The sequence below is a fragment of the Ailuropoda melanoleuca genome, chromosome 2, assembly GCF_002007445.2.
Source record: "Ailuropoda melanoleuca isolate Jingjing chromosome 2, ASM200744v2, whole genome shotgun sequence".
NCBI lineage: Eukaryota > Metazoa > Chordata > Mammalia > Carnivora > Ursidae > Ailuropoda > Ailuropoda melanoleuca.
In genome coordinates this window covers 43125852-43150176 of record NC_048219.1, presented here as the reverse complement: position 1 = coordinate 43150176, position 24325 = coordinate 43125852, and the positions used below count along the sequence as shown (strand labels likewise).

The 24325-nt window shown below is 34.4% G+C and overlaps 1 protein-coding gene across 3 annotated transcripts in view; it reads left to right on the top strand.

The window, feature by feature from the left end:
* ANKRD13C (ankyrin repeat domain 13C) overlaps positions 1-24325 on the top strand; it is an 85535-nt gene that overhangs the window by 29704 nt on the left and 31506 nt on the right. For all 3 annotated transcript variants that reach the window (XM_011237717.3, XM_019810375.2, XM_002929673.4), the window contains exons 3-7: positions 5665-5769; positions 10184-10269; positions 11418-11463; positions 16332-16398; positions 20564-20708. In XM_011237717.3, the coding sequence (XP_011236019.1) occupies positions 5665-5769; positions 10184-10269; positions 11418-11463; positions 16332-16398; positions 20564-20708 (449 nt within the window). The remainder of the gene's footprint in view (positions 1-5664; positions 5770-10183; positions 10270-11417; positions 11464-16331; positions 16399-20563; positions 20709-24325) is intronic.

Here is a 24325-nt window from a genome sequence, read left to right as displayed (position 1 = left end):
CACCCAGGCACCCCTCATCTAGGGAACTCTTTATCTCTCCTATTCTGAATGATAACTTTGCTGGATAGAGTTTTTTTCATTGCAGATTTTTCCCATTCAGCCTGTTAAATATATCATGCCCTTGGCTTCTGGCTTCTCAAGTTTCTGTGGATAGATCTGTTGCTAATTTATGGGTCTTCCCTTGTAAGTTAAGGACTTCTTTGTCTTTTAGGATTTTTTCTTTATCACTGTATTTTGCAAATTTAACTATAATTTGTCTTAGTGTTGGCCTGCTTTTGTTGATTTTGATAGGAGTTCTCTGTGCCTCCTGGATTTGTATATCTGTTTTTTTCCACAGGTTAGAGAAGTTTTCAGCTATTATTTTCTCAAATAAACCGTCTACTCCCCTTTCTCTCTCTTTTTCTTCTGAGACTCCTGTGATAACAAGTGTTATTACATTTAATGGAGTCACTGAGTTCCCTAAGTCTACTCTCGTGTTCCATTGCTCTTTCTTTTTCTTCAGCTTTATTATTTTTCATAATTCTTTTTTTTTTAAGATTTTATTTATTTGTTTGAGAGAGAGTGAGCAAGAGAGAGCACAAGCCAGGGGAGGGGCAGAGGGAGAGGGGAAGCAGGCTCCCCACTGAGCAGGGAGCCCCATGTGGGACTTAATCCCAGGACCCTGGGCTCATGACCTGAGCTGAAGGTGGACACTTAACCAACTGAGCTACCCAGGCGCCCAGTTTTCCATAATTCTATCTTCTATTTCACTTATTCATTACTCTGCTTCTTCCATCCTTGTCATTACTTTTGAATCTCAGATATTGTGTTTTTCTTTTCTGGCCGATTGTTTTTTAGTTCTTTTATTTCTTTGGTAAGGAACTTCCTGATGTTTTCTATAAGTTTTTCTCAAGACTGGAGAGTATTCTTATGATTGTTGCTTTAAATTCTGTATCAGGCCTATTACATACCTGTTTTGATTAGGTCTCTGGCTGTGACCTTTTCTTGTTTTTTCTTTGGGATGAATTCCTCCATCCTGGCATTTTGTATAGGTCTCTGTCTTCTCTGTGTTAGAAAATCCTGTTATGTTTCCTGCTCCTGTGAGTAAAGGCTTTATGAAGGAGAGGTCATATAATGTCCAGGGTCTGGCCCCTCAGGAAGTGCCTCTGGTGTGTGCTGCCTGCACTCTGCTGCTGTGTTTTCTCTGCCCTTTCCCTCATGTCAGTCCTCTATAGAGGCTCTCCTTGCCTGCCGTGGACAGTGTTTGGACCTTGGCCAGAGTGTGGTGAGTTTTAACTAGGTGTGCTCTGGTCTGCTTGTTAAATGAGACCTGATGCTATTCCCACTAGAGTTGAAGCTTTGCAGAACTCTGTGGTCAGTAGACGTGGCATGTGTGGGGGTTTGTGCTGGTCTTCTGGGGGGAGGGGCTTGCTGTGCTGGTCATTAGGCACACTTGCCTGAGAAAAGCAGTACCAGCAGAGCGTGGCAGGGCAGGACCTGGTGTAAGTAGGTTAAGCAGCCAGTGTTGGCACTGTGCTGTTTACTGAAGTTGGTTTCTTTTGAGGGGTGGGGAGGGAAATGGCTCCAGCCAACTCCTTTGTCCCTGGAGAGGAGAGTCCTTGCCTGCTGCTGTCAGGGAAGCCTTGCAGAAAAGCGAATAATTTCCCCTCATGTGTCCAAGCCGTTTTTGGGATCCCTATTTTCACATTGCCTGTCTTCAGGTTGCTTGCCTGCCTGGAGCAGGGCTATGCACTTTGGGCTCTATTACAACCAAGCCCGCTGACTTTTAAGATTGTTTGTTTGTATATTTATTTATTTATTTGTTTATTTATTTATTTAGAAAGCACGCACATGTGAATGGGTTGGAGGGGGGGCAGAGGGAGAGGGAGAAGTAGAGAATCTCAAGCAAACTCTCTCTGAGTGCAAACCTGATGCAGGGCTCAGTCTCAGGACCCGGAGATCATGACCTGAGCTGAAGCCACAAGTTGGATATTTAACCAGCTGAACCACCCAGGTGCGCCCATGCCTGATTACTTTTAAAACTTCAACCTTTAGGGACCCAGTGTGGCGGGGACCTGTGCTAGTTTTTTGGGTAAGGATTTTGCTGCCTTGGGACTGACACAGGTTTCACCCAGAAGGGCAGTGGTGCCAGCGTACAGGGGCATGGTATTTGGAACAAAGCAGGCTAAATAGCCAGGGTCCAGTGTCCGGGTTAGCCGCCCTCAGCAGGTGCCTCTGCACTTATGCTGAAGGGCGGGGGGAATGAAATGGTGCCCGCGGGCTCTTTTGTCCATGGAGAGACAATGCTGTCACAGATGTATTCCAGGAAGAGTGAACAGACTCCTTCCATGTATCCTAGGTGGTCCTCAGATTGTGCTGTCTTCCCAGGGGTTGCTTGCCTGCCTTCTCTCCAGCAGTAGGGCAGTACCCTCAGGTCACTATGCCTGCCAAGGCCAGAGACCTCCAAAACTCCAGTCTGTGAACCCTGCTGGTTGCAAAACCTCATGAGAATCAGCCGCTCTCATTTTCCCAGCCAATGACTTTGGGGAAGTGTTCTCCTTATGCTTATCCCTGTGAACTCCACTCTCTCGCCTTTCTCTGAACCAGGGCTTTCTCCCCTCCCCAGCACCCACAGTCCAGAGAGCATTCTCTCTCAAACCACTTCACTGCACTTTCCACCTTCCTTGATGTGGCCTTTTTTCTCCCTCTAGTTGTGGAGTTTGTTTTGTCAGTCCTCAGGTTGAATTCTTGGGTATTCACAATGATTTGATGATCACAATGAACATTCCAATACTCTCTACCTGGGTTCAGTAGTTAACATTTTATCGTATTTGCTTTGTTTTTCTCTTAGTGTTACATATATTATTTTTGCTGTATCATATGAAAGTTCGATGTAGACATGACATTTTACCACCAAATACTTTAGCATGCATCTCTAAGAATAAGGACATTCTCTTTCATAACCACAAAATCATTATCACACTTTTTAAAAAAAGATTTTATTTACTTACTTGACAAGAGACAGGGAGGGAGAGAGCACAAACAGGGGGAGCAGGCAGAGGGAGAGGGAGAAGCAGGCTCCCTGCTAAGCAGAGAGCCCAACATGGGGGACTCTGGGATCATGACCTGAACTGAAGGCAGATGCTTAACTGACTGAGCCTCCCAAGCACCCCTACCATTATCACACTTAAGAAAATTAATAATATTGTTATAATCTCTAATATCTAATCCATATTTTAATTTTTCCAGTTGTTCCAAAAATTTCTTCTATATGTGCTTTATATGGAATCAAGAACCAATTAAGATTTAGTCATTGCATTTGGTGGTTATGTTACTTTATTTTAATCTAGAAAAGTTTGCCTGCTTTTTCTTCTTCCTTTCTACTTCGCTTTTTGAATAGTGTGCCCAATCAATTTGTAGAGTGTCTCCCATCTCATATTTGCCTAATTATTTTCTTATGATATAATTTAACTTGTTTCTTATCTTGTATATTTTCTGCAAGTTGAAAATTAGGTATCAAGGCTTGATTTGATTCAAGTTAAATATTTCTGGAAAGAATACTGCATAGGTGATGTTTTGAACTTTATGTCACATCACATTAGAAACATATAATGTCAAGTTATGCCACTATTAATGCCACCATGTTTGGTCACTTGTTTAAGCTGATGATCTCCAGATATCTTCACTGGAAAGGAGCATTTTTCTCTTTATAATTTGTAGGTGATCTTGGGATAATACTTTGGTACCATGTGAATGTCCTATTTTCCAGCACTGTAGCATTTTACATAGTGGCTTTAGCATTCATTGAGGATATTTGCTTAAATCAGTTACTACTTTGGTGTGGTAATACACTGATTTTCAAATTCTACCATTTCTTCTACGTTTATTAGCTGGCATTTTTCTGTAATTGATTGTTTTTAGTTTAATGTGTTATAACTAATCATTATTCTTTTTAATGTGCAGTTTCCCAAATTTGGCCAGTACCTGAGCATTCAGCCTGGTTCCTATGTCCTTTTGATATGACACTATTCTTTAAAAATGGCTGTATATTACTCTAGTGGTATAGATGCATCCTATCAGTCAGTTAGTCCCCCATGATGGATATTCATTTAGTTTCCAGTATATTTGCCATTATAAACTGCTAGAATATACATTCTTGTACATATATTCTCTCTTTCCCTCTCTCTCTCTTTTTTTGCGGGGGGAGGGAGAGAAGGTGGGGGAAGGGCAGAGGGAGAGAGAATCTTAAGCAGACCACACCAGCACAGAGCCCGATGTGGGGCTTGATCTCATGAAATCAAGAGTCAGATGTTTAACTGACTGAGCTACCCAGGAGCCCCTCTTGTACCTATGTTCTTATATACTGTTGTAGACTTTCGTAAGTACCTTTGTAAAATTTCTCTATTTATTTTATTTTAATTTATTTATTTTAATAAAACTTAGTATAGTTATTTCTAGTGCTATATGTTGGTATAGTTATTCCTTTTATAACTAGGAATCACATTCTTCTAACACTTGTGCTTAACTGCATGACATTGTCATTATACCGTTACTTCTTTAAAGCACTTACCATTATCTGACTTTTTTTTTTTACTTATTAGTTTACTTATTTTCTTCTAACAAGGATGTAAGCTCTCTGATAGCAAGACCTTATCTTTCTTCTCACTGCTTTTATCAAGGACTTAGTGCTTAGAAATAGCATATTTGCTGAATGACTGATTGAATGAATGAAGCATTCATTTAGGAAATTTAGTAATGGATAGCCATACTAAATTTCCATGAGCCTCAGTTTTGAATTTTTTGCCTATTAATATACCTTTTATTTCTAATTTTTAAGAAGAGTATCTTCAACCTATAGAAGGGTCTATACCTTAGACTTCTTTTGATTACTAGAAAGACTTTCCAGATTTGTTCTTGGAATCATAAACAGATTTTTTTCCTCTTTTGACTGTTTCCCTGAAGTAAAAGAATTCTAACATTTGAAAAATAAGGGTTTATGGAAACATTACTGGTCCTTTTGGAAAGCACTTTTTTTTTTTTTTACTGAAATAAATTAGGAACTTTCCACTTGACATTACATACATACAGATCCTCTTTTGAGTTTTATTAGTGGAATTTTTTTTTAAAGATTTTATTTATTCGACAGAGATAGAGGCAGCCAGTGAGAGAGGGAACACAAGCAGGGGGAGTGGGAGAGGAAGAAGCAGGCTCATAGCGGAAGAGCCTGATGTGGGGCTCGATCCCATAACGCCGGGATAACGCCCTGAGCCGAAGGCAGATGCTTAACCACTGTGCCACCCAGGCGCCCCCTTATTAGTGGAATTTTGATGTAAATTACTCTTGGGGATCCTGGGTTATCTTTTAGACTATGGAAATATTCTCAAAATACTCTTAGGGATAATTATTAAGGAACATAGTACTTCTTTGGAGAGATACAATTTATTTTTAAGTAATAGAATGTATGCTTCTTGAATCTAAGGATCTGAAATAACCTTGTTTAGATATATAGGGCTTTTAAAATTATTTTTCTTTATGGTACAGTGTTTATATTATAGATCTATTTATATTGCATTGTATACATTTATACATACAAATGTATATATACATTAATTTCTAAATAATTTTTATATTTAGAGATTCTAAAAATTGCATGATGTTTGATATTATTACCGGTTTATGTTTCAGAATGTGCCCATTTACTTTTGGCTCACAATGCTCCAGTAAAGGTGAAAAATGCTCAGGGATGGAGCCCACTGGCGGAAGCCATCAGCTATGGAGATAGACAGATGAGTAAGCAATATAAATTATTGTTTTTGATATACACTCTCAAAATATGAAGTTGATGCTTTTGATGTAATTTTCATTTAGTGTAACTTTCCATAGTATGAAATGTTTGTCGTTATTTATGAACTTATATGTGAATTATTCATGACTTAGGAACTTGGATATTGGGTAGTACACAAAAAGAACTGAGGAATAATGTTTAAAAGTATATTGTTTATTATTTTTTTCTTTTACAGTATTCTGCTCTACTGATATTCTTCCATTGTTTTACTTATTTAATACGAAGGATTTTTAAAAGCACTGAGACCTGATTGTCGTTTCTGGCAGCTACTTAATTATGTGGAACATTAACTGCAACTGAAAATAATCACAGTGTGTTATAACAGTTATCTTTTTGCTTTAATTGGTGGGCATAGGCTTTGCTGAAAGCGAGAAGCAAGTGTCTTTGTTTTAGTTTTTGAGAATTTCAAAAAGTCACATGTTTTCTCACAGTATACAAAGTGTTCAGTTACTCTATCTTCTCCTATTCCTAAGTTTTCTTTTTTTTTTTCAACTTCATATACAGATTTTATTTTTGTCGACCACATCTCAATAGTTGAAAATTTTATAAAATTTAAATCTGGATGAATGAGAATATTGCCTTTCTGGTAATATCTTTTTACAATTTGAGGTTGAAAATAATATAAATCTCGACTTGTGGAAGAAACAATAAAAAATTGGGCAGTTTTATTAAAGAAGTGCATTAAGATTGAACGCTCTTAGGCTGTTATGTTGATTTAGTTCTGTTTGATGCCACGTTTTGGGCTCTTATGTTTAAGCTTTATATGTAATCCATGTATTACATCTTTGTGGACTTTCTGCACATTTTGATGGTGAAGCTTTTGATGGTGAAGTTATATTTGGGCTTAGGATTTAATGAGATAAAATTGTGATGATTTAACAGTTATATGAGTATATATATTTGTTATTCATTGACAATTGTCCTTTCTGGGCAAAATCAAGAGACTCTTACGAGAGTAAGAAGCGATACTAATCCTAGAATTATGTCAGGGAAAAGACCAAAAAATATACAGATCTAGCAAACTGAGAATAAAGTAAAATTTGCAGCAACCAGTCTAAAGGAACTTTCTCTGATGTTTCTAACCCATTAGCAGAATGGAGAGGAAACCAGATGGACTCCTGGGTTTCTGACTTACACTGAGACTTATGTGGCTTTCACATAACTTTTATTTAGAGTCAGTGTATATTTACTGAGTTCTGACTATAAGGCATGTATGTATAGTAAGATGTGGAGAATTAACACATGGTCTCTGCCCTTTAGGAGCTTATAACCTATTGAGAAGTCCAAGAAACAGTTTTCTTGGAAAATCAGTTACCGGATTTTAATGTAAAAGATTGAGGCCCATAGTAGTTGAGATCTGCTTTTAAAGTGATTTTCTTCTGTAGAGTGATGTCTTAGATACATGTTCTGAATAGATTCCATTGCCAATCATTGTATATACATAATTATTCAGTGCTTTCAAAAATTATTTCCTATCACATGAAATGGAAATATTTAACTGCTAACTTAAAGAATAGTAAATTTAACAACTCCTAAGCTGCATATTTAGAAATATATGGATGTGGGGTGCCTGGGTGACTCACTCATTAAGTGTCTGGCTTCGGCTCAGGGCGTGATCCCAGAGTCCTGCGATCAAGCCCCGCATCGGGCTCCCTGCTTCACTGGGAGCCTGCTTCTTCCTCTCCCACTCCCCCTGCTTGTGTTCCCTCTCTCGCTGGCTGTCTCTCTTTCTGTCAAATAAATAAATAAAACCTTAAAAAAAAAAAAGAAATATATGGATGTATTTATAATAGTATTAAATGGGTCTGTACTTTGAAATTGTTTTAAATACTATGATTTAAGTTTTTAATTACTTAGCTTGTGTTACATTAAAAATTTCTGGGCATAGAAAATTACATTATTTGAAAAATCAGAGATAATCTAATATAATTATTGCTGAAATATTATCTCGTTAACAAAATATAATCTGATATTATAAATTATTAGCAAAAGCTGTGACCTGTTTCTTTTTTGGTCTGATTTTTGCTGATGTTTTTGTGCTACAGAACAGCTAGATGATACGATATTTTTTGGAGACTATCTAGAATTATTTCACTTGGGAGGGGGCGCCTTGGTTGGCTTAGTTGGAAGTGCATGTAACTCTTGATCTCAGGGTCGTGAGTTTGAGCCCCAAGTTGTGTGTAGAGATTACTAAAAAAAATTTAAAGAACTATTTCACTTTAGATTAATAAAATTTCAAGATTATGTTGCTTTTCTTCCTTATGGTGGTTATGTGGTGAACAGTGATCAGCCCAGGTCAGTATCAGAGAGATATCAGTCTGGAATTTAATTAATTTGATGTTAGATTTGTTGCGTTTGAGTTATCTATGGTATGTCCATAGAACTATCTAAATAAGAAGTGTGAAATAATTTCTGGAGCATAAAAGGAAGTGGAGGGCAGACGATACAGATCTGAATGATTCTTGGAGCAGGAGGGCATAGTTCCAAAGGCTTTAGGCACAACCAACTGAATACTTTAAAAGTGCTTTGTATGGGAAAACAAGGAAAGAGAAAGTTAAATAAGTTGTGGTTTATTGGAGTTCTTCATTTGAGTCTTTGTATGAATTCTGATACCATCCAAGTCCTCTAAAGGTAATTTTTTCCTTATTATCAGTTGTTAATGTGATTCTTACAATATGGAAGTACAAATCCTGATCCCACAAAAGCATATTGCTAATTTTGTATAATTGCATTCTGAATGTTTGGTTCTGTTTCCATAAGAAAGTTTGAGTTGATGTTATTTTTTAATGTAATGTAGATTTCTTTGTCACTATCTTTTTAATAATGTTTGGCCATTTTAATGTAATTGTTAATTTACTGCATGTGTTCAGTCAGTTCCAGTATATTTACCTGGTGAAAAATATAGGACTTCTGCTTTACATTAAGATATCTTTTCTATTTATGAATTGACTTCTTTCCATTCCTTACATTCACAGAGGTTTGTTTGAGTTTGAAGACAAGAAAGATTTATTAAAATACTTGAGCTTATAGTGGAGAAGAATTATAAAAATAATTCTACTACATTTGGGTAATGTAGCTTTGATATTAAAGTTAAATTATAACAAACATGAAGTTAGCCAGATTCATATAAATTTGAATCTGGAAGGAACTTTAATGATTATCCAGGTCATTGGTTCTCAGACTATTTGGATTTCACAGACCAGAAAAAAATTGTATTTGAGGATTGATGTGGAGTAGCTAATGTTTCATTTTAGCATGTAAAAACTTTAAAAAAGGATAATTACTTTCTTCTATGATCACCATTTCATTAAAAAAAAAAGACACTTTGAAACCAAAAATACCAGAAAGAATAGTCCTTAAATTGAAAAAGTATATAATTGATAAATTAAAAAAAAAAACAACTACTCCAGCCTGGTTCCCAATTTTTTCATTTTACTTCATATCACTGGGAGCTTGAACAGTTGGGCACTGAAATATAGACTTGTATTTGGAAACTACTGACCTAGGTCACAAAGCTAGTTGTAGGACAGTATGGTGAGATGAGGTCCCACACCTTGACTTCTAGGTCTCATCTCAGCCTCTTCTGTTGTTCCAAAAGACCATGAGTGATTTAAATTTGCTCTTTGATTTTTGACTTTTTAAAATACAGTGGGGTGATGGTTAAAACTGTGGTTCAAAGTAAGAATAGATTCCACTGTTTTTCAGATTATTTTCTGGGCTTTTCCTAATTTGGGCATTGTACACAAAAATCTGGTCTAAGCTTTCACTCGCATCTTCTTTTCTTCTTTCCTTTTTGTTTTCTTTTTATCTTTTGCTTCTGTATTCCACATAAGGGTTTAAGTAGGTTGTAAGAATGCATATTGTAAAATAGTAAAAATAATAGTATTTTAATGTATATAAATATATATATATATGAAAAATATGTCAGGACTAGGAGGAAGTCAGCATGTAGTGATGTACATATTTTTCCCCCAGTGCATATTTTCTATCTTATCTTTTGTTAGGCTTATTTCATTTAAGTCTAATATTTTCCCTTATTTCAGTTGCATCATCTGACTGAGATTGGGTAATCTAAATACTCACTGATAATTAAAAACTAGGAAAACTAAAACTAGTGTGAATATAAGTTCATGTTGAGGTATCTCTTCTCAATTTTCCTTGGGGTTCATAACAGTTTTATTAAACTTATTGACTTAATTTATAATGTCTATATATATGTCTTTGTATAATAAACTAGTGGTGTTTTCTAACATGGCAAAAATTTTTTTTGTATAAATTTTTTTAATTGAGCTATAATTGACAGTCTAGCATGGTGAAATTCATTTTAAATTAAAAACAATTTTTTAATTTAAACTTTAGTTACGGCTCTTTTAAGGAAGCTTAAGCAGCAATCCAGGGAAAGTGTTGAAGAAAAACGACCTCGATTATTAAAAGCCCTAAAAGAGGTAGGCTATATCTCTTTACTGATCTTGTACCTAAAGAATAATTATAAGTATACTATTAAGCATTTTTTAAATGCAGTCTTAATCGCTTGATTATTAAGAGTCAAGAAATGGTAAAAATCCTGTTTGAATTAAGCAATGATGATAAAACAAAATACCCTGATTATAATGGATAAATTTCATCCTATGGAAGCACTGTTTACTTTGAACTAGGAAAGTAGATAAAGAATTACTGTTTTCAACTAATTAGATAAGAACTCTAAGAAAAAAGGAGGTAGATCATAATTAATGGCAGTAATTTTCCTTTGTACTTTGGTTTGAAAGATTCCCTAAGAGCTGAAGCCCCTATCTGCTCCAGGAACAGCATTTTCTCTATATAGCAAAACTCTTTTTTTCTGTCCTACATCATGATGGTAAGAGCTGGGTGTGCTGGCACAGAAAGGAAGAGAGCTTTGTTCTCTTTTATTTTTGTCCACTGTATTTTTGATATCTGAAAGAACTGTGGGAGATAGACCCATCATGTTAACTGTGTCTCCTCTGAAGTATGCTTTTTTGGTTTTATATCTCAAGAGATAAATTTGTTTAGAATATTTGATCACAGTAGTTTCCTTAACAGTTACAGGCTTTGCTGTCTAGCTTCTAATTTGTGAAATACAGCCTTTCATCTCGTAAACTTGTGTTAACAGTTTATAGAAAAAGTTTCTATTTCAGAGTTTCATTTTCTCAGTTCATTATGAGGCTGCACAAATAGTCATTTTGGAAGTCATATTTTATAACACATCTAAAGTTATTAGCTAGTTTTACAGTTATTGTTATTTTGGTTATGGCTGAGAAATGGACTATTTATTGATACCAATTTAAATGCCTGTCAGTTTCAGATATGTTTCAATGTAGTTAAGATATTCTTGTAAAATCTATAGTTGGTGCATATTTTCCTTTGTAGATAAATATAATAATGTGTGCTACTGTAATATTTTAAGTAATTTAACCATATTTTTTCTTCCAGTTCCAAAAATTGAAACTACTTTCTATTCCTGTCTATAGACCTTTAGCGATAATAGATTTTTTTTTTTTAAAAGCAAAATATTCAATAGATATAAGAGCTGTTAAACTAAGGTGCATTTAGTAATTATTTATATTTTATTTCTTAGCTAGGTGACTTTTATCTGGAACTTCACTGGGATTTTCAAAGCTGGGGTAAGAGTGTGCTATGTTTTACTGTAAAATATGTACATATGCAGAAATGCAAGTTAGAAAAAGTTATTATATAGAAATGTTAACAAATTTGATACTTACCCTAAGGAAAATTAAATATTTTTTATCACATTGAATGTAATGTTAATAAAGCCCTGTAGTAATACTTAATTATCCCAACCTAATTAGTAACTTCCAAAAGTTTTAAGATTGAAAAGTGTCTTTTTTTAACAAAATGAAGGTTTGAATATTGTAATAAATATAAGGAATTCTCAAAGGAAGAGAATAATTATAAGATTATTAGATTACTGAATTTAAGGAGGTTTGAAGTATAGTACTTAGATCCCTGGATGAGAAGAATTCAGTTAACGTTATTTGATTTTGTATATTTTGTCATCTTTCAATCATTTTTGCCACTTTTATTGTATACTTTACAGCTGCTTTCTTAGCATAGTGTTTGGTTGCACACTGTTTCAATTATTTATAAAACCTTAATCCCTAGAAATTTTGTAGTAATTTAATGATTTATCTTGGCTAGGTAAGTTTCCCTCCTCCCCATTTTAAACCTCAGTCCATTTAGGGAGAAAACCTTCATGTCTAAATAGGCGTTTGATCCTAGTGACCTTTACTAATGAAGCAACTACTAAGACAACTAAATTTGGTTTTTTTTTTTTTTTAAAGATTTAAAAACAATGTAATCTGTATATAGGTTTGGATATAATGAACTTACATGTGTTTTTTAAAGCATTTGAATTAGTTTCTGTGATATAAAGATATTTGAATGCTCAGTGATATTTATCCCCAAAATAATCATCAAACTAATCAGATATTGACAACTATAAAAATCACTGTTACTGTTCATGTGAATGCTTTCAAACCCTTTTCAAAGATTATACAAGTGTATGTGTGCATCTATATACACAAATACATATATGTGTATATATCTTCAGAATTATTTTTTAATGGGATCATACCATTATATCATTATGCAATTTGCCATTTTTACATAATGTATCATAGGCATCTTTCCATATTTGTTCATGAGGAAGTACTTTAACAAGTACATAATAATGTATGGCATGAATGATTAAGATTTTTGTAGTGTGTTTAATCTCTAAATGTAAAGTTTTGATTTCTAATGTAATCCGTTCTTTCCAACATTGTTACTAACAACTCTAGCTTATTAGGTTAGTTTTGTCTCCATCAAAATCACACATGATTTTGTTACTCTGTAGGCCTACCTTGCCTTTATTCTTTATATATCATTCAGAGTCCTGCTGTTTTAGAACACTGAGAGAAAAAGAGGTTTGTAGTAGCTTTGTAAAATAAAAGAACTCTAAGTCAGATTGATGTAAAGCCTGAATACTATTTTTTTTACCCATTTTTTTTTTTCTATCTGTAAAAACCCCAGGTCTGCTTGGCAATCTTATATTCAAGGTAGTCCCTTGAGTATATTGGCTCTTTAACTGATTCTAAAGAAATTGTTAGTGGTTTAAATTCTAAAATAGTCCATTTATCTTACTGAGCAAATGTTTTAAAATATTTTAAAAGTAACATTTCAATTATATGAAGAAACAGAAATGGATGTAATCACTGCTGAAATTGTACATATATCTATAGTTACAAATGTTATAGATGTTGCATAATCAAATTCATGACATAACCACCGTGGTATTTGTTGAAAGTATTGCTTCTTTGGGAACTTGACTTTGATGCAAAAAAGTCAGCACATCTGTTTCATTGTTGATTAAGGATTTTACTGATTTCATGTCAAGACTACTAGCACCTGATGGTTAGATGTCATGTGTAATTCTAAAAACTAAGCTCATTGACCAGATTTAATTTAGACACTTTGAATTTAAAAAACGCAGGATAATCCCTATTGTTAGATTTGATTAGTAAGCTTTTTTTCTAGAGTTTAGGCATGTTTCTTTCTTCCCCTAATATTGGGGCACCTGGCTGGCTCAGTTGGTAGAACATACAGCTTTTGATCTCAGGGTTGTGAGTTCAAGCTCCATGTTGGGCATGGAGCCTACTTAAAAAAAAAAAAATAAGGAAGAACTTATAAATTCCCTTTGCAAACATAAAATGCTAAATAAACGTGACACTTTGATTTTTATTAAGAAAACCCTGATATTAAAACATAAAAGGGCAACCCAGAAATAAGGGGAAGTTAGGAAATACTGAGATCCAGGATTAGGTTTAATTAGAGGTAGTGGAGCATGAAAAAGATAATTCTATCTTTCTCATAGTGTTATATTTAGTGTGTGGCTGAAAATAGCCTCAGACTTGGTTAATAGCAAGTAAACCAAACTATTCCAGCTTAGGTTTTTAGATATAGAAAAGCTTTAAATTGGAATTAGAAGTACTGGCTCCTATCTGATATGGCAAATTACATGTCTTTCCTGAGCCTCAGTGTCTTCATTTTTAAATGGCGGATAATAACTGCCCCAGATATTGCAAACTTTCGTTTTGGTGTGGATAAATGAAACTATGTTTTGAAGGAAGCCCTTTATATATTTACTGTAAAAGCATTAAATAATTTATACTATTATAATAATCATGACTTCAGATTTAGCTTTGTATATATAGCACATTTAAACAGAAAAACTAATAATTTTTAAAGTTTCTTTATCTTATAATTTATAGAATATCCATTCTGTATATGAGACTATTATTTGTGTATTTTAGATGGAAAACAGTAGGTTTACACACTGTTCTTAAGATCAAGGTGTAAATGACAGCAAAACCAAAATTAAAATGTAGAGACTCTTCTTTTTTCAGTTCAGTGAATTATGCTACCTTTGGAGTGCTGTGTTAAACTCTCAGATTATGCTGAAATAAGATAGAGAGAACTTGATCAGTTTATATGCAGGAGGAAAAAATCATCACAGAATTGGGAAAATGGAAATTGCTCCATTTTTGGACTGTATTAAAATCTAGCAGGAATCTTTTTTTTTTGGTCCATGATCTTCCTTTTTTCCTTTTTATTAGCTCTTGCTTCTCAATCCCTAAATTTCTTATTTTCTCTCTGTATTCCTCTGTTCCTGCATTTCTGATTTTTGATAAATAAGAATCGATATATAATTCTAAATTTTGTTATTGTAGGTTACCATACTACTTCAAAAGATGCAGTAAATTAAGTTAACAAATTAGATTGCTATCTTTTAATTATCTTTTTCATGCTTGACTAGATACTTAAGGACAGGAAAACTGGATCTTGATTAAAGAGCATCAAAGAAGAGCTTTGATCATTTATATAAGATAAATGCTGTAATTGTGCTTCTCAACTTCTGTTGTTTCATATAAGGAAAACTTTTTTATCAGATAATGATTACCTATCCATCAAAAAGAATGAAACCTTGGCATTTGCAACAGCATGGATGGAACTGGAGGATATTATGCTAAGTGAAACAAGTCGGTTAGAGAAAGACAAATACCATATGATTTCACTCATATGTGGAATTTAAGAAACAAAACAGATGAACATAGGGGAAGGGAAGGAAAAATAAGATGAAAATTGAGAGGGAGGCAAATCATAAGAGACACCTCTAGGAAACAAATTGAGGGTCGCTGGAGGGGAGTTGGGTATGGGGAAGGGATAATTGGGTGATGGGCATTAAGGAGGGCACTTGATGTAATGAGCACTGTATATATTCAACTGATAAATGACTAAATTCTACCTCTGAAACTAATGAAAAAACTCTTAGTTGACATTCCCTTTGGGCAGTAACTTTTCTTATTTTTGTACAATAAAATGTCTAGAAAACTGTCTTTAATGCTGAAAATCATTTTGGATTATATGACCTCTAAGAATTTAAAAAAGACATTGATATAGTAATATACCTTTTATGTTAATTAGAAAATACTGATGCTTCTTAAAAAGTTAACTAAAAAACTAGCCTTGATTTTCTCTAAAGTTTTTGTTTCTTTCTAACTGAGGTTGATTTATCATTTTTAAAACACTGAGTTTTATAAAATAGGCATGTAGTATATCTTATACACACACCATATTCCTTTCTTTTAATTTTTTATTATGTTTTTGATGTAGTGTTCCACAATTCATTGTTTGTGTATAACACACATGTATTCTTATATACATATGTATATGTGATGTGATCTTGATTTCAAGTATTTTGGGCTTCCCTTTTTTTCTTTTTCTTCTTTTGTATGTGGTAGCTTATTATAGCCTGTATGCATATTTATTCATCCATAGAATAACTTGTATTTCCCAAAACGTAGCAGATAATAAATAATAAAAAATATCAGAATATGCTTGTGATCTGAATGTGAACAACACTGGATGTAGAAATCTGCAGGTAAATAGTATGATTCCATTTTACAGATTTTGAAACTGAGGTATAGTGAGCTTAAGTAACCAAGGTCACATATTTGGAATTCAAACTCAAATTAGACTATTTAGCTCCAAAAATGCCTGTTTTTTTTCTTTAATACTCATTACTTTCCTACTATTTTATGAGGTTATATTTAAAGGATCAGAAAGGATCCAGGTTCATCGGGTTACCCATTCAGAATGGGTTAGTTGTCATAGGGCACTGTTCTCTCATTTATAATAACGTCCTACAATATGTACCCAAGAGTGGCACTGTATTGACTCTGATATTCATGTATGTGTTTGTGGGTGTGTGGGTGTGCAGAGTGATGAACTATATAGCAATTACAGTTAAATAGTAGATATTTGAAGTTGCTCAGAGTTGCTTTATATATATTTTTTAAGTGGAAAAATACTATTTTAAAGGGAATTATTAAAATTAATAAAATGTTTAAGTTACTCTTTTTTTAACTAAGAAATTTGTAATGTCTCAGAACTCTGGGTAGTTATTTTTTATCTTTTCTTTTTAAAAATACAGTGCCTTTACTTTCCCGAATTCTGCCTTCTGATGCATGTAAAATATACAAACAAGGTATCAATATCAGGTAAGGTGATTTGATTTTTTTCTGAGTAACAGGAAATTGAGATTTAGAGGAAGCTTTTCTTTCTGTATTAATAGGTTACATTTGGATGTAGTATTTTATAATACTTCACAATATTTTATCTTATTTGAGACAGCCTATAGAGAAGGAACCAAAGATAAAGTCTTGACTAAATCTATTAATTCTTATTCAACTGCAGACTAGAAGGCAAACAGAGTTTGCCTTACAAAGATCTTAAAATGAGAAGATTTAAGGTGGTTATCTCTCTGATCCTGACTTTTTAAGGAATAGGGACACACACAAGGAAGACCCAGCTCTTGTCCTTTTCTCTCCATCCCTTTCATACCCCTCTTTTCTCTGTCCAACCATGCGTCTATCTAATCATCTGTTCCTTCTAGTGAACACTTTAAGGCAAATTTTAATATTCTTCTTTTTCTCTTTAAAATTAAGATTGATTTTTGGATTTGATGGGTATTTATTTTACTCATTTCAAAATTTTACTTTTATCATTCAACTTTATATTAATATAGGTGTATTTATAAGTTATACATATGTAATATATATATAATACTGGTGAATATGCCAACTTTTATATATATATTAGTGTATTTATAAATTATATATATATGTATATATATCAGTAATTTTATAAATCTATATCTCTCATTATCTCCAGAATATTAATTTGGACATGTAAGGGTCTAGAACTGGAAATATCTTGAGATTATCTCATAAAAACTCTTCATTTTATAGATGAGAAAATTTAGAGAGGTGAAGTGATTTTTATAAGAGCGTATTGTGAATTGATGGCTGGCTCAGGACCTCTGACTTCCTGTTCATTCTCACCATGTCACAAAGCAGAAATTTTAGAAAGTTAACTCTGAGATTTATTATGAGTTATGTTGAATTATAGTGAAGAGATAATCTTTAGTTGAAACCCAGTTCTAGGATAATTGTTCTCAAGCAGTAGAATTTGATTAAGGTAGAAGTTTCTGGTTTTTGTTTTTTAAAAAATAACCTCTTCAGGTGTTTCTAATTATGGAAGTGCTTATGTACATTAAATTCCATGGTCATTATAGAAACGTTGCAAAATACAGAAAAATATAGAAGAAAAACTAGGAAAGAATTTGATAGTGATGTAGATTTATTTCAGCAGCCTATTAACATTATATTATAATTTCATCAAAAATTATTAATCAATTTAACAATGTTAAGGTGCTTGCCAGAGGTAGTACATAATTTGGGAGAATATTATTTTCCATATGCTACTTTAAAAGAAGGTTAGTTTTAGTTCTGTTTGAGTCTTAGGGTTAGGAAAAAAGGAGCTTCTTTTAAAAAATTATTTCACATTTATAAATGACTTTTAAAAGTAAAAGATATGATGCATATTACATAATAAGTATAGATAATAAAACCACAAAATGGTTAAAATAGAGACATAAGAATAAGAGCCTGAGGGAGAATAATTGTGTCAGAGAATACAGAGTAAGGGAAAACTACTATAATTCAGCAAGACACTCAGACCTGGAGTTTACAAGGAGCTGAAGATAAAGGAGAAATGTGATAGGTTCTAAAGCTCTTGTTACCAAAGTTTACCAGATTAGTGGAGAGGCTGGGTTTTAGAATGTATGGCAAAGGATTTTTTTTGCATAGATAAGAAGAATCTAATGAAAAAAAATCCATTAACATTAAATAACTTTCAAATGTAAACATCGTGAGACAATTAGGTTTTTTTTTTTTAAATCACTTCAAATGAAACTGAATTTTAAAATATGTTCAAAGAAATCTTTTAAGTTTACTTGTATTTCATGACAGCCATGTGATCATTTAAAATATGTTCTCTGGTGTCAAAGAGAAATGAATACTTTAGTGTAAATAGGAAAGTATGAGTAACTTTATTGTTGAGAATATTAGTAAACATTTTCACTGTTAATAATTATGAAGTAATCTCTAACCACTGACTGAAATAATCAGGGCAAGCTACTTCATTTCAGGCTTTTCCTGTCTCATGGGAAGGGTCTATATTCTTTTTCATTGTTACTTGGCATTTTTCAAGCTTTTATCTCAAAAAGAACGTTTTCTGTTTTTTCTTTTTTTTTGAACATTTTCTATTCAAATATTTGTGGTTATATAAATTTTTTTTTGTTTTTCATGGCTAACTACATGGCAAAAAATTAAAAATATTTAAACTCAGAGGCTTAAAGCAATGACTGGTTAATATATTAAAATACCATCGTGATAAATTAGATCATTTTGGGGCATGTGTAATACAGTAGGCCGTGTAATATGTCAGGGATATTCCAGAAAATGTACTAGGCAGTCTCCTTGAATTTGCAAATTACAAAAACACAAATGAAATAAGAATTGACTATTGAGTGTTTTTAGGTGTAGCTAGATCTAAGGGTTCAAATGTCACCATGTCAGTCTGTCTTTGTCTCTCTGTCTCTCTCTCTCTCTGCATCTCTCCCTCACTATCCTTATCTCCACCCCTTCCTCTTATCTCCATCCCTTCCAACCCATTATCACTTTCATCCAGGATAGGCAAGAAGGAAATGGAGGCCGGAGATTGTTCTGTTTCATTCCCTCTTTATGGGGGGTGTGGACTTCCCTGGTAGTTGAAGCTTGAAGTCCAAATAGACCACTTATATAAAATGATCTGTTCCTTTTTGATCTCAGTAGCCTACATCTTAGGGGATGAGCCTCTTTTGCTGGCATTATTTTTTCTTATGCCACATATACGGGTAGTAACGGTATATTTAGTAGTACAGGCACTAGTAGTACAGTAGCAGGCCTCTGGAAGTGGACCAGGAGCTAGAATTCAGCTCTAAAGCAGCAGGCAGGATTCACCCCTACAGGAGTTGGTGACTTGCTTTTTTAGGGCTTCTTGATATCATTCTGTGGGGGTGTATACATTTTATATGGCTCAGAGAGGAGGTGCTTGTACATAAGGTAACCATACTTCCCTGTTTGCTCTTGATTCCTCAGTACTGTCCTGGCAAAATTATTAATAGTATCACCTTCACTTTTAAAAGGTACTGGTTTTGTTGATAAATTATATGTAACCCCAGTTACTCTTTTGATGCAGCATAGAAGATATAATTCTAGTTCTCAGATTTTTCTGTGTAGGGATACCAAGAATGCTCATTCCCTTTGCCTAGTCTGGGATGAGAATTGAATAATTCATGTAGTAATGAATTCTTGGAAACTCAGTAGCTAGGGTGTGATCAGCAGCTCTTAACAGTGGTGTCAACCCATTTTTTAGATTAAGTACTGTGTTTTGAGCAGCCAATAAGAGAGATCCTGATGTGATCTCCTACAAAGCTTAGTGAAAGATTGAAGCATTTTGGGGTGCTTGTGAACTTTTCCATTCTAGTATATTCCCTAATTTCAGCAAGCAGTGGTTTGTGGAATTTATTAGAGACCAATTCATTGGGCTAGGCCATGCCATGTCTTGGTTACCAAAGAGTATGATAAACACATTAAGAGTGTGAGTCCATGAATCTTTGGCACAAGAATGATCCATAAGGTTTTTAGGCTGTGGAGATGATGGGAAAGAGACTGTTAATCTGCACCGGGGAAGTCAAACAGAAAAGACAAGAATTTGGAATAAGTTAAATGATTTATCTAGTTGAAGGATGAAGCAAGGTTTGGTATTAGGTGGCTAGGCCTATGACATAGATGTAGACCAAAAGAGCAAGACCAGACACACAGTCCTTAATCTAAGATTGTGGTCCATCCATTGCTGTACCCTCCTTACGTACTCTGCTGAGCTGGCAACATGGTCTTATTGGGATCAAAGAATGTTAAGACAGTTCTGCTTTCCTTTAATGCCCTTCACAGTTGAAGTAACTTTTATGGAGTATCTGCAGCAAGAGCAGAGGTAGGGAATGAGGTATAGTTAGGGAAATATTTGAACAATGTGGAAACAATCTTTTTCTTGTTGGATTAATAAAGTATATATTCAGGAAATGAAATATAGGAAAATGGAATATACATTTAAATATTCTTTCAGTGTTTTTAAATAAGATAGCTTTTACTGTAAGTTTGACTTTGAAATATGGTGTTATCATCTTGGTTTGAGTTTAGAAGCAACAAAGCTTGTTTAATTATTGTGGTGTTTTATAAAAATTTTATTTGTCAGGATTTTTCATCTACCCATCTTTCACAGGCTTGACACTACTCTCATAGATTTTACTGATATGAAGTGCCAACGAGGGGATTTAAGCTTCATTTTCAATGGGGATGCGGCACCCTCTGAATCTTTTGTAGTATTAGACAATGAGCAAAAAGTTTATCAGCGAATACACCATGAGGTGAGCATGTTGTCTTATTGGTATTTTTCTAAATGGTTTTTTAAAAATGTCTATGTATGCAACCAAGCCTCAGTGTAATTGCTTTAAAAGGCATAAAGTTTAGGTGAGATATCATTCCCAGTGCTTTCATTTCTTTACTACTAGCTTTAAGTTTTTTGTTTGTTTTTGTTTTTTTGTTTTTTTAATATTCTGGTCTTCATCCTGACCATTCCATTGAGACCATTTCCTCATAATTCACTGACGATCTCCTAATTAAATGAACTCCACCTTCGTTTAGTTCTCATTTGTAGCTCTGATTTGTTGAACCTGTGCTGGCCCTTTTACCATTTTTTATCTTGCTACCTTAGCTTCTTTTAATGTTGCTGACCATCTCTATCTCCTTAATAGCAACATCTCTTTTGGCTGTCTGTCTGTATTTTTTTTAATACTATTTTACTGTCCTTAACTCTATGGCTACTTTTCTCTATCTTTTTCCTCTTGGTATAAAAAGTATCTTCGTTTTGTCACATCACATCTCCCTGTTGGTATTGCGTCTGCAACCACCATTGAAAAATCATATGCATATTATCTTTATCCTTTGTTCCCTGAATGTCCCTTTCCCTGCTATGAACCAAAGAAAATGTTTCCTTTATCTATATATCATTGATAGCCTTAGAAATGTTTTTAAATCAACATTTTATTTTGCCACTGTTGCTTTTCTTTTTTCTTCTCTTCTTTCCTCTCCCTTCCTCTCCTTTCCTCTCCTTTCCTCTCCTTTCCTCTCCTTTCCTCTCCTCTCCTTTCCTCTCCTCTCCTCTCCCCCTCCCCTCCCCCCTCTCCCCTTCCCTCCCCTCCCCTCACGTCTCGTCTCCTCTCGTCTCCTCCCTTCTCCTTTCCTTTCTTGGTGCCCAACACGGCTTGAACTCACATCCCAGAGATCGAGACCTGAGCTGAGATCAAGAGTCAGATGCTTAACTGACTGAGCCACCCTTGCACCCCGCTTTTCTTTTGGCTTTATTTTTCAAACACTTCATTTCCCTACATCGTCATTCACCACATCCTGTGGCTCCATCCTTAATATCTCTTAGTTCAGAACTTCTTATCACCATGCCTATTGATGAGACCTTAATTACGTTGTATGTGTATTATTAAATAGTTTCCTAACTGGCAGTGAGCAATGAAGATTTAGATTGGAAGAGGAGAAGAAAAAGAAGGTATTCCTTGTGGAGGAAACAGGATGAATAAAGTCAGGAAAGTGGGAATGAGAATGGTTTGTTTGAGAAACAGAAAAGAGATCTATCTGACCGTGGTGAAGATTTCTGTTACTGAGCATGGGAATGTGGTTTATGGAAGGCTTTAAAAGCCAGATGAGATAACAGGATCTGCTGTAGTTGGCAACAGAGAATCATAGATTCTTGAATAAGGTATTGATTTGATCCACAAGTAATTTAAGTGCTTTACAGCTTTTCTCATTAAATCTTCAAAATAATCTGTCAGAGCAAATAGTTTTGCTATCTCCATTTTATAGATTAGTAAACTGAAGCTTATAAATGTAAAGTGACATCTCCAAGATCACACAACTAGTATATAAGATGGATTTTGGGAAAAGGGAAAGATTAGAGACAGGGAACTTATGGAAGGAGTTTTTATTTTTTACAGTTCTGCAGTTGAGAAGTGATAAGGCTCTTGACTAGGATGGTGCAATGAATACCTAAAGAAACTATGACTTTCTAAGAATGAAAGATTGTGATTTGCTGATAGTTTGAGTGTAGTGAATTAAGAATTAGATTTAAGGGTAAGTGTAGTGTTTCTACCTTGAAAAGTAGAATGATAGTGGTGCCAATGATAGAATTGGAATGGAAGATCTAGAAATGTATAGGTTTGGGGTTTTAGATGATGTTAGTTTTGAGTCACTTGCTAAAATCAGTGTATTTGCTTCAACCCTGTCTTTATCAGACTTCTTGGTCTGTTATTGGTAACTCAGTTCTTAAAATTATCACTTCCTTAGGATTTGATTTTGCTCAATTGTTCTTTTCCCTTCTCTTCTTATTCTTCTTTGCCTGTTCCTTTTTCTCTGCCATATCTCGAACGTTGATGTATCCTCAATATAGTTCTCATTTTTACAAACTGTCAGAATAATCTCTTCCATTCCTGCTCTCAAACAACCTACTATAGGTTGATGACTAATAAGTATATATTTCTATCCTAGATAGATCTTTGAATGGAGACCTATCTGCTTCAGTTCCTTTTTTTCATCCTCATCATAGTATTTATTTATTATTTTGTTATGCTGGTCACCATACAGTACATCATTAGTTTTTAATGCAGTGTTCCATGATTCATTGTTTACATATAACACCCAGTACTGCCTGCAATATGTGCCCTCCTTAATATCCATCACTGGGTTAACCTATCTCCCAACCCCCCTCCCCTCTGAAACCTTCAGTTTGTTTCCCAGAGTCCATAGTCTCTCATGGTTTGTCTCCCTCTCAGATTTCCCTCCATTAATTTTTTCCCTTCCTTCTCCTAATGTCCTCCATGCTATTCCTTATGTTCCACATAAAAGTGAAACCATAAGATGATTGTCTTCTCTGATTGACTTATTTCATTTAGCATAATACCCTCCAGTTCTATCCATGTTAATGCAAATGGTGGGTATTCATTCTTTCTGATGGCTGAGTAATATTCCATCGTATATATGGACCGCATCTTCTTTATCCATTCATCTGTTGAAGGGCATCCTGGCTCCTTCCACAGTGTGGCTATTGTGGACATTGCTGCTATGAACATTGAGGCGCATGTGTCCCTTCTTCTCACTACATCTGTATCTCTGGGGTAAATACTCAGTAGTGCAGTTGCAGGTCATAGGGTAGCTCTATTTTTAACTTTTTGATGAACCTCCATATTGTTTTCCAAAGTGGCTGTACCAGCTTGCATTCCCACCAGCAGTGTAAGAGCGTTCCCCTTTCTCCACACCCTCTCCAACATTTGTTGTTTCTTGCCTTGCCAGTATTTGCCATTCTAACTGGTGTGAGGTGGTATCTCAATGTGGATTTGATTACCCTGATGGCTAATGATGATGAACATTTTTTCATGTGTCTGTTAGCCATTCGTATGTCATCTTTGTCTACTTAAGTTCCTAATGGATATCGTTATGTCTCCTAGGCACCTCAAAATTCAGCTCATCTAAAACTTAATTCTTTTTTTTCCCCTCCAAACTCCAAATCTGCCCTCTCTTCCATTGTCTTTCCTTTGATGAATGACATCATCCTCTATTCATCCAGAAAACTGTGAGTTATTTTTGAAATATTTTCTTATATTCTGTGTTTCCTAGTTAGAGAACAGGTGTGGTACTTTCTGTCTCCCTAATGTCTTATAATTATCTCTTTTTAATCGTACCATTACTGCCACAAATTCAGATATTATCTCTCAACTGGACTGTTGCATAAGTCTCATAAATGATCATCCTGGTCCCCTTCTTGTTGGGTTCTAAATTATCTCACATATCAGAGATAGACTGAACATTGAAAATTCATGAAACCTGCCTTCTTTAAAGATACTTCAGAAGATCCCTATTTCCTAAAGAATGAAATCCAAATTCCTTAACACGACATGGAACCTTCTGTGACCTGGCTTTT